Genomic DNA, 16,064 nt, shown 5'->3' with positions numbered 1-16,064 from the left:
TGCTGTTTTTGTTACTCTGGGCACTTTACAACACCTGACCAGTGCTAAAGTGCAAGTGCTCCCTATATGAAATTGGATGTGTAATGCACTTTTCTATAATTGCATTAATTGATTTACTATTAAGTCCCTAGTAAAGTGCACTGGAGGTGCCTTGGGCCTGTAAACCAAAAGCTACTAGTGGGCCTGCAGCAGTGATTGTGACACTCACATGAGTAGCCCTGTAAACAAGGCTCAGACCTGCCACTACAGTGTCTGGGTGTGCAGTTTTAAACTGCCAATTCGACTTGCAAGTGTGCCCACTTGCCAGTCCTAAACCTTCCATTTTTTATACATGTAAGGCACCCCTAAGACAGGCCCTAGGCAGCTCTATGGGCAGGGTGCAGTGTACGTTAAAGGTGGGACATGTACATATGTGTTTTACATGTCCTAACAGTGAAATACTGCTAATTTGGTTTTCACTGTTGCAAGGCCTATCTTTCTCATAGGTTAACATGGGGGTTGCCTTGAAATATTCTTAAAGTGCAGTTTCTCTTTGAGAGCAAATAGAGATTTGGAGTTTGGGGTCTCTGAACTGACAATTTAAAAACACATATTTTAGTGAAGTTGTTTTTTAGATTGTTCGTTTGAAAATGCCATGTTTAGAAAGTAGTCATTTTGTTGCTTAAACCATTCTGTGGCTTTGCCTGTTTGAGGATTCCCTGTCTGAGTCAGACTAACACTTGCGCTGTTTGTGAACCTCCTCTAGACAGTGACACAAAGGGAGCTGGGATGCAGTCTGCATATCCTGATGAGCCATCTGGGCTAGAATGCAGGGAGGAGTGGTTACTTACTCCTGAATGGGCTGTGCCTGCCCTCACACAATGCAGTCTCCAACCCTCTGGTGTGTGTTTGGGGCCTGGCCTGGGCAAGGCAGGATCCTGTAAACAAGCAACACTTCTCTTTGAAGTTGGGCAACTTCAAAAGCAGAAAGAGGCATAAGTATTGGACCCAAAACCCCCGACTTTAGATTTCTTCAAGATTTGCTTCTGCAACCAAGAGAAACCTCTGCCCAAGAGAAGAGCTGAAGAGCTGAGAAGTGCGGCCCCTCCCTGTGACTGTGCTTTGTTGGGCTAACCTGTAGTTGCTGCTTCTGCCTGTGAAAGGTGACAAAGACTGTACTTTGAGGTATATTCCTGCTTGAGAAGAATCTCCAAGGGCTTGGACTGAGCTTGCCCTCTGTTCTGAAGCCTCAGGGCCATCAAGGACTTCTCTGCCAGCATCTGAACTTTCTGCTGAGACTCCTGCTCTTCCAAGTGGTGCCTAATCCAGTCCCTGGGCCCTTGAAAGGAGAAGCTGGTGGAAAATCAAGAAGATCCAAGGAAACACACTTCGGATGACTGTATACTGATGCCACTGCTGAATCCCGTGAAGCCGCCTGCAACCAAAGCTGTGGTCGTTGCTGGAGTGCAATGACCCTGCAGGACCGACACCACTGCAGCCCCCTGAAGTCCGTGACTCCGTGGAGGTCGAAGCACTACATCGTGACCGCCGGATATCGACTCTGTCGGACGAGCACGATCCAACGCTTTGCACCGACGCTGCTTCACCTCCACCACTCCGCAGGAAGGACCCGACGCCTCTTCGTGACGCCTCTGCTCCTTTACTCCGCAGCACAAGAACCGATGCCACCTCGGATCCAGTGATGCCGCAATCCCCGACTCTGTGCACGGCTTGTTTCCTCATTTTCACAAGGAACTGTACCTCAGGGTCCATGTGAATCCGTGACTGGTACCATTGGCATTGGATTGTTGGGAACGACTCCATCACAACACCGTGATATCACCTAATCGAAGCATTTGTGTTTCTAAGCACTATATTAAAGATTAATCTTTAAAAATTCAGAACGTTGCTTGTCTATGTTGGATTTCTATTGTTTTGGGCTTTTTTGTTTAGATAAATATTGGCTATTTTTCTAACCTTGCGTTGAGTCATTTTGTAGTGTTGTCACTGAATTACTGTGTGTGTTGGTACAAATACCTTACACACTGTCTCTGGGTTAAGCCTCTCTGCTCGTGCGAAGCCACCAAGGGGGTGAGCGGAGGTTAATCGGGTGTGTTTCTTCTTTGCCCTGACTAGAGTGAGGGTCCTTGCTTGGACATGGGGTAACCTGACTGCCAACCAAGGACCCCATTTCTAACAAACTCACTACCACAGACCAAGTTAGCACAGGCCATAGCATGCAACATTTTTTTCCTTTGCTGTCTCCTACAGTACTGATTTCTGCACTGAGGATGGCAAAAACCACAGGAATATTTGAGTATGGTGCAACCATTAAGCTACCAACTCGATTGCTAATTCAGAGTTCAAAGGCCTCCTAACTCAACATTAATCCACTGAGCCACCACATCTTATAAATAATCATAATAGTGACTATGGAAGATGTATTACTATTATGTTATTACAAAGTGAGAAACATTATTGGGCCCAGACTTACAAACATTTTGTGTCACGTTTGTTTGTTTAACACAGAACAAAAGCGAAAGCTAAATGGGTATTTGAAACCAATGCAAATGGGGATTTGGGGGTTTGTGACCAAAAGTAAGGTAACATTGTGCAGTGTGTTACCTTGTGTTACTTAGCATCAAAAAAGCATTCCATGGTTGGTGCTTGCATGCTCCCAGGCACCCACTGAAGGATTTTGACGCAAATCCATGTCTACTAAAAATTGTAGACATAGATTTGTGACAAAATCTTACACCACAATAAGCGTGGAGCAACAAAGAAAAATATTTTTATTTCTCCTTGTTTTTTCCTCTTTGTATGTGTACTGCACACTGCAGCACACATAAAAGCAGGACACCGCTTTAAAACAGTTTCTGTGCAAGAAGGGGCGTCTCCCTTCACAAAAACAGAGCTGAACACAAGACAGATACCCTTGCACTTTGGAGCAGGGGTGACTGTGTTGATGCATGGCTGCTGAAAGCACAGGGAGAGAGCAGAACTGTACAACGTATTCGTAGATAAGACACAGTTCTCCCTTCTACAGTTCACACAACTCTGAGTAGTAACTTCACTTATTGCACTGTGTTGCATGATTTGTTTGTAAACCTGGGCCTAATTGGGTCAATCTTCGACAGTCATCCTGGTCCTCATTCATTCAATAAGTTCATCAAAACGACTGAACGATCATTTTTTTCAACAATATCTGAACATTTGCGTATTCCTTTTACCTCAGTAAAAAAAGAAGAAACAAAATGCATCCATGCTCCTCCACTCTAAAGTTAGCACGTGCCAGAGCCTCCTTTATGGGGGACGCCTTCTTGTTACCTGCATATTCTACTTCAGTCAGTCCACTATACTGAGTCCCAAATACTTCACATATGCTCCTTCTTCTCGTCCATACTCAGTCTGACTAGAGTCCGCTTGTTGTTCTCTGTCTCGCTCAGATTCATCCACTCAGCTACATCTCCTCAACACCACATTGTCATTTCCACCATATTCCCTGTAGCATTCCCATTACACTCACACCCAGGCATGCTGCCTCTTAAATGTTCACCTCGAATCTATTTATTTGCCTCTACTTGTGCCTGTCACATGTTGGCCTCTATTTAAAAAATGCGTGCTGTCCAACCTTCAGCATTTATTTCCGTTGCAAATTCATCAGGCTCTAAAATGAAATTTTCACTCCTGGTTATCTATCTCTTCGGGCGGCCCATGTACTATTTCCTGCTTCAGACTCCGTCCAAAAAAATAATACAGTCATTGTGCTGTGATCTTCCTTTCAGTATAGTTATTCCATTAACTTGAAGGTCCTCACTCACTCTATAGTCTCAGCTAAGGCACACTGCCTATTGTTTGCACGACTTGAATTCAAACAGACCGGATACATTTATAAAGCGCATTATGTGATAAACGTCTCTATTCTTCCTTGAAATCTGTACTCCAAGTCATATTAGAAGGACGAGTGCAAATTATATTGTTTACCGTTAGCACAGACAGAGCATAAGATTAGAACATAAGAATTCTCCGAAAGCTGTGGACATTATAACAAGCAGCAGCCTTATAAATTTAAATGTAGATTTCGTATTGCTCAAACAGTGTTGCTGCCTATAGTTTATACAATAGACTGTATTTGAGGAGATACAAATTTAAAATTCGCAAATTCTAACAAGTCACAAAATGACTTACATGTGATTTTGCCCAGTAAACAAATACCTCTGCTACCATTCGGAACAACTCCTCTGCTTCAGGGTCGGGTTCTTTCAGCCATCTTGCTCTGAATTAAACAATGTAGAGATGGAAAGGAAAAAAATCAGCTCTTGTTTTCTCCCATTTGTTTTACTACGAATAGAGAGCACCAATCTACCTGTGACTAGCCCACATGGACAGCAGTAGGAACTTTTTGTTACTAGCCACATAAGATTATTATCTATGCCAAACCGTTGAACCATTTTCCATGCCAAAATAAGACTCCTCCCAATAACAAAAAGCTGAATCTAAATTTAGTGCCAGGTTTACAAGGCCCTTGCGCCCCTTAGAGTCACATTTGTGGTAAAGGTTTTGCCACAAATGTGACGCTAACCGGCCACTACTATAGCACCATATTTACAAGGTGGTGCAAACTAGGTTTGTGCCACCTTGTAAACCCTTTGTGCAACATCATGCATAATATATGCATGATGCATGCAAAGGGGGAATTCCCTTGTTAGAGGGTCGCTAAAAATGGTGCAGTGAAATCTCCCACTGATTTCAATGGGCCTCTTAACACTATATTGGATTAGCGTCATTTTTTATGCTAATGCAGTATAGCATTACAATAGCATCAAAAAAATCATGTTATTACCCCTAACACGTGCCCTGGTGCGTCGTATTGTAAGTATGCCGCTACCATGGTGGCGTTTGGGAACGCAAGGGGGCACAAGAAAAGTGGCGCCTCGCTAGTGAGGCGCCTCTTTCTTGTAAATATGGCCCTTAGTTTGCATTGTTTGTGGCTGGTTTGCTATTCACAAGCTATTGGTGTAGAGTGTCTCATAGTTAAAGAAAGGGGACTTTGAGTTAATTATGACAAATGACAAACAATGGGGTGAATACACTAACAGGCTAGAGTTTGGCTATTTTTGAGGCAGCACAAACTGCACGGGAGAAATAGTTACTAGTTCCTTTTTACAACCTGGAGTTTTTTACGCACAATTATGAGTGTATAAGATTAGAATATGGTATGAAGTCCAGTTGGGGTTGTACCACCTTACAACCACATGTTTTCGTCCTTTCTGAACTGATTTGCCAGCACAAATTCCACCAGACAGAATATGGAGGAATTTGCGTTGTGAAATATTCAAAATCTGAGCATAAATTTAGCATCAACTAGGAATCTAGAACCAAGTTTACACTTTGCTTAGAATGAAACAAACAACTGTGGGTGGTCAATTTGCATCTCTTCCTCTGCTCTGAACCGCTACATGTACAGTCGTGCAGAGACGAGGCTGAGCAGGGGTGCATACATGTGTCTTTGAAACTCTGCCGCCACCTTCTTTGTGATTTCCTCCCTCCTACCAAATGGTCACTGCACCTGCTAGAGTCTTTCACCTCCCTCAATGCTCCCTCCACTGTTCCACCCACTAAAAAACATAATACGTGGGTGCCCTGTCACCATCCACCAACTCTACTACATAGATTTCACAGCCAAAAAATCTCCTGTCTGACTCTACTGTTCAAGTGATGAGAGCGTTCACACACAGCAGTGAATCAAAAAGAAACACAGCAACATCCCAGTGATGCTATTCGGCTACTGAGCAGGGTTCACTCTGTCCTGTGATTGCCCAACCTTTAGAGATTAAAAGGAGGTTGAGATAGTGTCTTCTTTATGTTTCTGGAGCAGACAGTAGTGGCCACTCATTTCTGTGGTCTCACAGCCAGGGGCGTGGCTTGGTCAGTAAGATCAGGGGTGTGGGGGGTGTTGATATGTGACTTTTATAATCAATATTAGCATGAAAAGCTTGCAATATAATGTCTAATGAAACCGCATAAAATGTGTTAATGTAGTACTAGTGCATGCGTTTGAAATGTATACGATGATTAATGAAACTGACTAATAATGAATTAATAATGTACTCATGTATGGTTTTGTATTAACATATCCTAATTAGAGTTATGTATTGAGGTTCTGCTAAATTACACACTAGGCCTTAGTTAGCAAGGGTCCGGGCCTAGCTGCCTGGTCTCAAATTAACTGTGTATTCTAATGTGCAATGTGCTGTTTCCCTGAAGGACACAAAGCTGTACTTTTCCAGAGGCTAGAGATATGTGTGTAGCTGTAGTAAATTCTTTCTCATGAGACCCGACTTGCTCAAGGAGACATTCTTGCCAAATGCAACAGTGTAATTCGCAACAGGTGCAAGGTCGCCTGGACTAGGAGAAGACAATGGAACTACTGACTGGAGCGACAAGTGTAACTTTTCTTACCTGACATTCTACCCGTTGAAGAAGTCAATCACAGGAGCCAATAAACTGCATGAGAACTGTCTTTGGTGAAGATTCTAGTAAGGTGTGTGACGGATTATTGGACAGAGATAACGATGCATCAAATATTGCCCAATGGGAAATTAGAGACTTGTTCGACAACTTTGATATAACGGTGTGACACAAGGAGAAATGAGCCATTCTTACTCAGCCATTACCGGACATTCCACCGACCCATTACTTTGCTACCCCTTGCCCTTCTGAGAGACTTTGTCTTATACTTTAAACCATCCTCATCTTATTCCTTGCCTAATACTTACTTCTCCTCCTTATGAGGGAAGAGTTTTCTTGCTATGCCCTACTGAGACTTACCTGTTCTATCCTGGCTGATGGCGAATCGACTGATGTCCTGAGGACGAAGACTGATCCTGTATGCTGACTCATTCGGAGGGGTAACTATCTGATGATAACTTGAAATTGTCTGTTTGCCTTTTCTTTCTAGGTACCAGCTACTCTTTTGATAGAGGCCATAGTTAGATGTTTTCCAAATTCATGTTGGTAAATTGCTTTGCATGACGCTCAACATGCTGATGCTAACTAGAGGTTAGTTAAGGAGTTCACTAATATCGGGTGCAAATAGACAAATGATTGAATCTTTGCTTTGTTGAATAATGTACTAATGATACTCTGCTAAAGTTGATTCATGTTGACGTTGTGCTTTGTTCTAATGTTCATCACCTGTGCTTTGATAAAGTCTTACTCCAGTTGCCAAGTTATAGTGGTAATGATGTGCTTATTGATGTTGCAACTAATAAATATGATACTAGAGTGTAACTAATAGGGAATAAAATATCCTAACTCTTACTAGATTTGTGTGGTTATCCATGGCTGAAAGGTCAGGGTGTGGTTCATTCTTATTATATGTTATTGATTAGTTTGATTAACTAGTTATTGCGAATATTGATTAGGTTATTGATCTATTGATTGAAATGCTAAACGGATATCTCGTTCTGGGAAGTCCCCAAACGTGGTCAAAAGATTCAGTGGCCTAAAACGAGTCCCCTTGTAAGTTAAATTAACAAGGCTTGGACGCGTTATCAGGAGTGAGCTTTGAGATTTTCCGACAATCAGGCTGGCATGCAATATTTAAATACATTATACGACTATCAGGCCCATGAGTTCAAATGGAAAGAGAGAGAAATGTGGGTTGATAGGGTACTAAGCGGGAGAAACACATTATTTTGTAAAATTAACAATAATTTTGATGACTTTAAAAGCTGAGAAGGAGAGTGTGTGTGTTCTAATCCGAAAGTATGTAAATATTCCTGGTGAAATTCAGCGACAACTCACCATACCAGACTGAAAGCATTTGTTCCCAACTATTTATTAGAAGATTCATTTATTAGAGGGATGTAGCACCCCAGACACCCCTCTGAAGCTACACTCCTGCTCACGGCATTGCACAACAAATCAATTTCTACTGATGTCTCCCTCATAAAAAGAGGAAGTCGCTGCAAAAAACACAATCTGAATATTTTTCATTCAGGAATGGCACACACATTAAAGAGTTCACATTGCATTTTCTCTATAATGCAGTAAAATTTCACCTTAGCGCTCATTTACAAGGCTTTTGCCACGTTGCGTCATTTTTGTTACACAACGGTGACGCCAGCTGTGCTCTACATTGCTAGACATTTACAAACTGCTGCATTGGGCCTAAAGTGTCAGTTTGTAGAGCCTTCTGTCAGTTATACCTGCGCCAGGTATAATGTATGCAAGGTAGGCGTTACCACGGGAAAAGCTACAGAGAACTGATGCAGTGAAATTCACATTTCACTGCGCCATTCTGCAACTTCACTGCGTCCGAATTTTACCGCCTGCTCAGAGCAGGCGTGAAATTGACACAGGGCTTTTCTCAATGAGGGCCTCCTGTCATTGCTGGAGTATCATCATTTTGTTATGCTAGTCCAGCAATGTGTGAGTTTAATGTCACAGAAGCGTCAGAATTTCTGACGCATCTGTGAAACCATGTGCCAAGGAGCTCTGTATTTTACATACAGCACATCCATGATGTTGTTAGGGGGTCATAGGGCAGCACATTAAATCAGACGCATTGGAGCCCATGCGTCAGGTTCTTGTAAGTGAGACCCTTAGGGGCAGATTTATGGGAAGTGGCGCTGCACCGAGATCAGGGCCACTTTGCCTGCACCCCTTAGCACCTCCAACATGTGTGCGCTGTATTTAAGGTACGGCGCAACATGGCGCAGGGTAGGGAAAATAGCGTCATTCAATGTGATGCTATTGATGTACTCTGCAGGAATAGCACCAAAATATTGGCGGTACTCCTGAAGAGTACATAGGGGCCGTTTCTAAATAATGGAAGCCCCCTTAGCAGGCATTAACAGTGCCATAAAAAATGGCGCAAGGAAATCTCATAGATTTCCTTGCACCATTTTTTCGGCCCCCCTAACGGGGGAACGCCCCCTTTGCATACATTATGCCTGGTGCAGGCATAATGTAGCACAAAGGGTTACAGAATGGTGCAATGCATGCATTGTGCCCCTCTGTAAATATGACACGGGGATTTCGGCCTTGTTGGGCCACATTAACGTAAAAAATAATGAGGCTAATGTGGAGCAAGGTGGCGCTAGGGTATTATAAATATACCCTTTAGTTTACTGATGTACCGTAATAATACCTGGTTTTCACAAATGACACTGATGGGTGGAGCATATTATTTTTTATTGCTTTTAATTGAGGAAGTCTTTAAAATACCAGGCTATGGCACTAGCAACTCCATGATAACATCTATAGCAGAATTTCCAAAACCTTTATTTTTTAAAATAATACTTTTAGCTTTGCTTGATTGAGAAAATATTAGATTGATTTTGACAAATACAAATTAAATTAGTTAGATGGCATAGAGCGACTAACTATCTAAATGCACAATGGCGTCTCTGTATTTGGCCCAGATAATATCAGTTAATTAGCCCTCGAGGATGACAAGTACTTACTGAGGTCTCATTGTCTTCCGAGCATGTTTGGCAAAAATATGAACACATGCTCTCAAAATTACCAGGGTGCCAACAGGGCTTGGCTCAATAATTTCACTGTCGCAGTCAAAATACATTCAAATAATAAGGTTTATTGTGTTCATCATTTACTAAGTAGCGTTATATAAATGAACATAACATAAAAAGCTTCAGTGAAATTTTTGCATACCGTGGTCACCACTGTGCCCTACTATGAAATCAAATGCCATCTTTAAGATAATATTTCAAGGTAGCACATGGGCAATGTCATGCGGTACATCTTTTTCTTACTAAACTATTTCCAGCATTTGGCACAACGTGACATGTAATGGTCATTTTCTTACACAACTACATTTTATTTCAAAAGAAAAGAAAACAAAGTGACCCTCACAATTAGTAAAGCGAGAGGCCCACATTTGAAACTGCCCCCATAGCAGGGCCGTTAGACATGGCAGTGACGGGAGATAGGCATCACTCTCCAAATCCTATGCTTTTTAGGGCCCGTGCCTGTGCTGTAAAATCTATTTCTACGTTTTGAGACATTGAAACACACCAGTTTGAGGCAGCTAATAGTTAAAACTACAAGACGGCGCCACATGGTGCATTATCGGTGTTTTCCCTTTCCTTTTTTTTTTTAAACTTAAAGCAGAGCTCATGAAATTTGTTGACCTACAAAGATGTTGGCCCCACCCCCCCGCAGAGGCTGCTGCAGAAATCAAGGGGGGTGGGGGGGGTGACACGTGGGATGGGGGGGTAAATTAAATAAAAAAATAAAACACCTACCTTTCGTCACTGCCACTGTCCTCTCCTGTCACCTCACTTGTCCTCCTTTCCTGTTCTGATGTCCCAGCATTTGCTGGGATACCATAACAGGCTCCCCTAGCAATCCTGGTGCTGCTTACATGCTAAGCATAGCATGTCAGCAGCATCAGGACTGATCTTAGCGACAGTGACTGTCGCTCACACACAACCCTGGGGCCTGTGCAGTTTCTCCAGTCCGGCAGTGTACACAGCTGGGCCGCAAAAACCTAAGTGTGTATGTGTTTTGACGGCCATCTTGGGATGTCTAAACACACATGTGCACTCAGTGCACACATTTCCTCATCCCACCTCCCGTGGCCCAGCCCCTCACCTCCCTGCACCTGCTGGCTGAGCCAGCAGCAGAAAAATAAAATGATATTCAAATATTTTTTTTTTTTCTGCTGCTGGCTCTTAGCCAGTGGGGTGACGCTCTTCCGCCGTTGCGGAGGAGCCGCCCATGCCGGCCCATTAAAGACGTCTGACATGTCTGTGTCCAGAAGTACATCAATTGCTAGGACTGGTATTTCCAAGAAGCAGAATTCAATCATTCCATCGAGAAATGGGCAGTTGATATCTGGAATTGAATTTCCACACCGATTCATGTGGGTATTTTCTCAAAGCCAGGAATTTTTCACTGCACACATTTTGCCAAATTTTGCAAACTTAAATGTACGTGTACTGTGTATCTTAAATGCACACTACAGCAAAAAAAAAAAAAAAACATAAAAAGGCAGGTGTATGTTATGAGGAGTATGTGGGGTGCTACACAGTACGCCACAAGTGCCGTATTTAGAAATATGGCACACAAGACCTGTTGCGCAAATTACTGAAACTATGTTGGTGGTTAGTTGGCGAATGAGGAATGTGTAACCTTAGCCGATCTATACCCATCTGTATGGTTCATCACTCTACCAGAGGTGATCGACTCTGAACAGTTTCTTCAATAAACCAATATAACAGCCTTGACTAGGGAGATCTAGCCTGGATTCCCAGGTGCCCCATCCCCCACCTAGACTATGGTGGCACTGTTGTCACTAGCAGTGGGTAGGAAACTTATCAATAAAATGTACTGCGTCTTTCGGGCAGACAAACCCAGGTTCCCCTCAGGATGGAAGACACATGGCAGTGACTAAGTGAACACCTTAACAACTACAGAATGGACTAGAATACACAGAGGGGTGCAGGAGGTTTTGACAAATATGTGGTTAAATCTTGCTCACTACACTGTGATTCATCTCATCTACCTCACACCCAAGCAACTACATAAGATATACCACACAAAAGTGCCCATGATGTCAGTACACATCGGCAGACTTCATTCATATGGTATGGACTTGTCAACTAATTATAGACTACTGGGACAAGATCTTGGACCACTTACACAGAATGGATGTACAACCACAAACATGGGACCTTGACCTTTGCCAAAAGACAGATAGCCATTAGGTGACTTAGCCTGAAACCTCCACTGATGAATGATTGGTTACGGGACATGGCGGAATGGGTTGGTGGTGAGGAGGCCCATATGAAAAGAGTCAGAAAAGACAATAAAGTAGCGGACAATCTGCTTGCAAGGACAGTCATGATACATGATCTTACATATTACCCCTACAGATATATCAGATGACCAGACAGCCGTGGACTGGCGGGCATCTGGAGGAAGGGGGGATGACCTTGTTGAATAATGATACTGGGGTGCTGATCCATTGAATAGCATGCTCTGAAACTGTAGTACAGACACTGAGAGATATACATATCCTACGGATGCTGTCAGATACAGTGAACTAAGCACAGGGGGTAGGGAAGATTTTTAAAATTGTTATTTTGGTTAACATTTTCTGCACTGTTTTAGCTTTCACAAACAATAATTATAGCTATAGTGATTATTAATGCATCCTATGAGGTGGCGTTGTATGAAACTGTAATACCAATACAATAAATAAAGAAAATAAGTAGGGCACAAAGCACAATAAAAATCCCACACCAATTTATAAAAACAGAAAATGTTTTTATCTTTAATATTACACCAAAATGACAAAAATCCAATGTAGGGAACATGATATATGAATTTTTAAAGATGAAATTAAAAAAATGTGCTTTTTAGTGCTTTGAAATCAAAAGCACCAATCGGGGACATCTGGTCGTGCTAGACTGGTACCAAGTCACAATTTGAGGCTGACTGCATTGGAGTCTTGCTCAGACAGACTGAAAGGGATGCCTCGGTCAAAATTTTACCTTCAGATTTGTCATTTGTCTAGAGCTTTTTCTCTCCTTCCAGAAGTTCTCCTTTGGGTCTGAAGTGCCCAAAATACAAATCCAAGAGTCTAGCAAGTCTGAGATGGTCCCTAGAAGTTTGGACTTCAAACCGCACAATGCACCTGGCCAAATCCTTAAACGTCCACTGGAGGCACTCGAAGCTGGGGACTTCTTGTGGATGTTGGTGCAAGACGGTTCTGTTAACCTGTTGGTTTCAGGGTGCCCACTCCTTAATCTTTTTGGAGGTAAGGTAAAGTCCTTACGTCTATTGTTCCAGAGTGCAACAGGGGCAATCCTTCAGAGTGCAGTCTCCAAAACAGGGTTCCAGAAGGACAGTCTGCAGATATGAGTTGCTGTGCAGCTCTCACATATTTATTCAGTGGTTTGGGGGGGACAAGTAAGGTGGCACTCTTTTCCAATAAAATGCAGTGTGCCACCCCAGAACATGAAAGCTGCCTCTAACGTCTGGCATATTAAAAAAAAAGGATGGAGGATTCCTCTCCTGAGGATCAGGACCTTGCTAAACCAACCTACTGGTGTGGCTCATTTCCATCACTCCCCCTCTAGACCATCTGCAAATTCCATTCCTTGGCCTGCCATCTGGCTGTGGGGTACATGAAGAGGAGGTAAGCATGGCTGGCATTCCATTCTGTCCTGTTCTCTTTGAAACCCAGTTTGATTTACACAGACCCCTTTCTGGCTGGTGCTATGCAGCTGCAGAGCTCCCCCCACCAGATAACCTCTGCTCTATATAGGACACTTGTCACTTCATCAAAGCAGCCTGGCTAAGCCTGTTAAGCCTGACCAATCAGGAGAGGCTGCTAGAAGGCTGAATTTTGGCTCACAGAAAAGAAAGTCTTATAACTTATTTTCTGCAACTCTTATGATCAATTCAACAGTAGCAACTTGTTGAATTTATCAATTCTGATTTTTTGACTCCTTGAATGATATTTTAGCTCCTTCCTAACAATATTTATACTTAAATAGAATATTCCAGTGTTAGACTATGGCGCTAGTTATCTGGAATGGGGAAAAACAAAATGGGCAGTTTTTCCTGCACAATGGCATAAAAACATATTTTATAATGTCCATGCTTATAGTCACATGGCACCCCACCCCTGGAGCACCTAGCTTGTCACTTTGGAAGTATCTTTAATTCCAAAGTCAAATTTGGATATATTTTACTTTTAAAGACAGTCTGCAAAGCAGGGCTTCTTTTAAGAGTGATAGTAGGCAACACAGAGGTACACATTCCAGAGCAGGAATCTGCTGTTCCTCTACACCACCCTGTCCTATTAAATGCTAGGTTATAGGTAGTATGAATCCCCCTTGCCTTATTATATACCAGGGACTTTCAGGTTTCTGTCATTGACAATTGTGATTACACCTAATTACCATATACCTTTTTTAATCAAAGCACTGGCCCAGGACCTGGTTAGCAGGGTCCAGGGCACAGTCAGAGTCAGTTACCACTAATATCAGTCAGAGAAAATGGGGTGAATAGGGCTAAAAGAATGATTTCTCACAACACCCATTAATTAAAAAAAATTACGGCAGTGCAAAGTTCAAAGGAGAGGCTCTTAGGTCACAAAAAGGGAAAACCGCAGGCTCTGCTCACGGAGGAGGTAAGGAGGAGGTAAGTTCTGCACGTTTGACTATCATAACGTTCACCAGCGTGGGAGATGGAGAGAGACAAACATTTTAACAATGAATTTAAAGTGGTATTATGGCTGGGAAGCAGGGGAGAGGATTTGGCATCTGTAATGATCTGGCCCTGAACCTTATATAACCAATCTAAAGGGCAAATTTGTGGAAAGAATTGTATCGGACTCCTCTGCGAATAACCTGCATGGATACCACAGTAAGTGCTCTCTTGACTGGAGGTTTTAAAGCTTGCACATGATTGTGCAAGCAACTTAGGGGCATAATTATTAATTTGCCATGCAGTCCACCTCAGAAAGCCACCTTGCTGTGCTGGGCTGTGCTGCACTGTGTGACAAGAAAAGGCACAATATTTAAAAGAATATGGCAGATTCCTGCCTCTCCTCCTCCACTGGCACAGTTTTGGAAGCCTAGTGCCAACACAGGCACCCATGAACCATGGTGCATAGGGTGCCTCCATTGCATGCAGGATTATTATTTCTGCAGGAAACATCTGGTACATCTGGGAATTCTTCAAAAACCAAGGGAATTGCTTAGGAGCCCCCATGCAACGCCCATGGAATGCTTTTTAGCCAACGCAGTGATTTGCGCTGCGTTGCTTTACTCCACATAGCCACACAGGGCCATGCAAAATGGCCTTTCTTGGGTTCATAAATCTCACTTAAGGTTTGCTTCATGTTCTGGGTCATAAATATAGCCCTACATTTCTTTTGCTTGAGTTATTGAGACAGACTAAATGTAAACCCTGACTCAAGTCGAATCATTTTTCGTTTTCCATTTCATAACTGTAAGTTTGTGCCCCGCCATATCTACCGCCCTACAATACAGGGTCTCCCTTCTTGGCACCAGTACAGTATATAGGAGAGAGAAATTTAAGCAATGCTTTTAGGTCTCTGAGATTCAAGTGGGAGGTTGATGATTTTATAGGAAAAAGAGCGATTGTTTGGGGCACGGGTGGGAGCCCTGTTTAGAAGGAGCAGTGGGAGCTTACCTGTCTGTTCGACATTTTTTCGAGCTGGAAAGTTTTAACCAGGTTTCGGATACACTGTGTTTTTGGAGTGAGTGTTTAAAACTCTGATTTTACAGCGCTGTGTTAAGGGCCCCATGTCTCAAATGGACTTAAACATATTGGTTTGAGAGCTCTGCATTCTGATCCAGAGTCAATGCACTTGGCTTGAGACCTGAGCAGTTTATTCTCGGGTTTGATCTGTTGTATATGGGACACTGCAGTTAAACAGAGTTTTATACATTTTGGGCCATATATATATCACCAAGTCACATAGTGCAGAGCATCACCATGCTGCACTGCGTGACAGTGAAGGGCCAAGAATGCGCCCTATTTAAAAGAATATAGCACATTCCTGCCTTTGTTCCAGTGCTGGTGCTGTTTTAGCTGTCAAGTGCAGAAAGCAGCACACATAAAAAGACGGGAAAAAACGAGGAGAAATAATCATATTTTTCCTCATTATGCCTCATCTGGGAAGGTGTGGCATTTTGGCATATTCTCATGTCTATCACTTCCGATAAATCTGGCAATGCATCAAAATCCATGAGAGTTGCATGGGAACACCCATGCAACACCCTTGGAATGCTTACATGGGGTAGAGCAACGAAACAAAGCGATTTGAGCTGTGTTGCTTCACTCCACATTTATAAAGCCACTTAGGGACATGCAAGGTGGCCTTGTGTGGCTTTATAAATCACATTTTGGGCTTGTGTCACACTTGCACCTCATTGCCTGGTGCAACAGCGACACAACTCCCCTTGTAAATATGCCCCTAAGTGTAAGGCTGGAGAGTTAGTGGGAGAGTGATACATTGGGCCTGACTCACCAAGTTTTTGTCTTTAGCGTATGTCTGGCTTGTTCCTACTTTA

General features: G+C 42.8%; 1 protein-coding gene across 1 annotated transcript in view; it reads right to left on the bottom strand.

Moving 5' to 3' along the window:
- The window catches only part of RYR2 (ryanodine receptor 2), a 2,714,825-nt gene that overhangs the window by 565,030 nt on the left and 2,133,731 nt on the right, over positions 1 to 16,064 (bottom strand). Inside the window, exon 69 of the mRNA XM_069234403.1 lies at positions 4,168 to 4,255. Within this exon, the coding sequence (XP_069090504.1) occupies positions 4,168 to 4,255 (88 nt within the window). The remainder of the gene's footprint in view (positions 1 to 4,167; positions 4,256 to 16,064) is intronic.

This window comes from Pleurodeles waltl, chromosome 5 (assembly GCF_031143425.1).
Source record: "Pleurodeles waltl isolate 20211129_DDA chromosome 5, aPleWal1.hap1.20221129, whole genome shotgun sequence".
NCBI lineage: Eukaryota > Metazoa > Chordata > Amphibia > Caudata > Salamandridae > Pleurodeles > Pleurodeles waltl.
The sequence above is the reverse complement of the archived record's forward strand: the minus strand, read 5'-3'. Positions and strand labels throughout refer to the sequence as shown.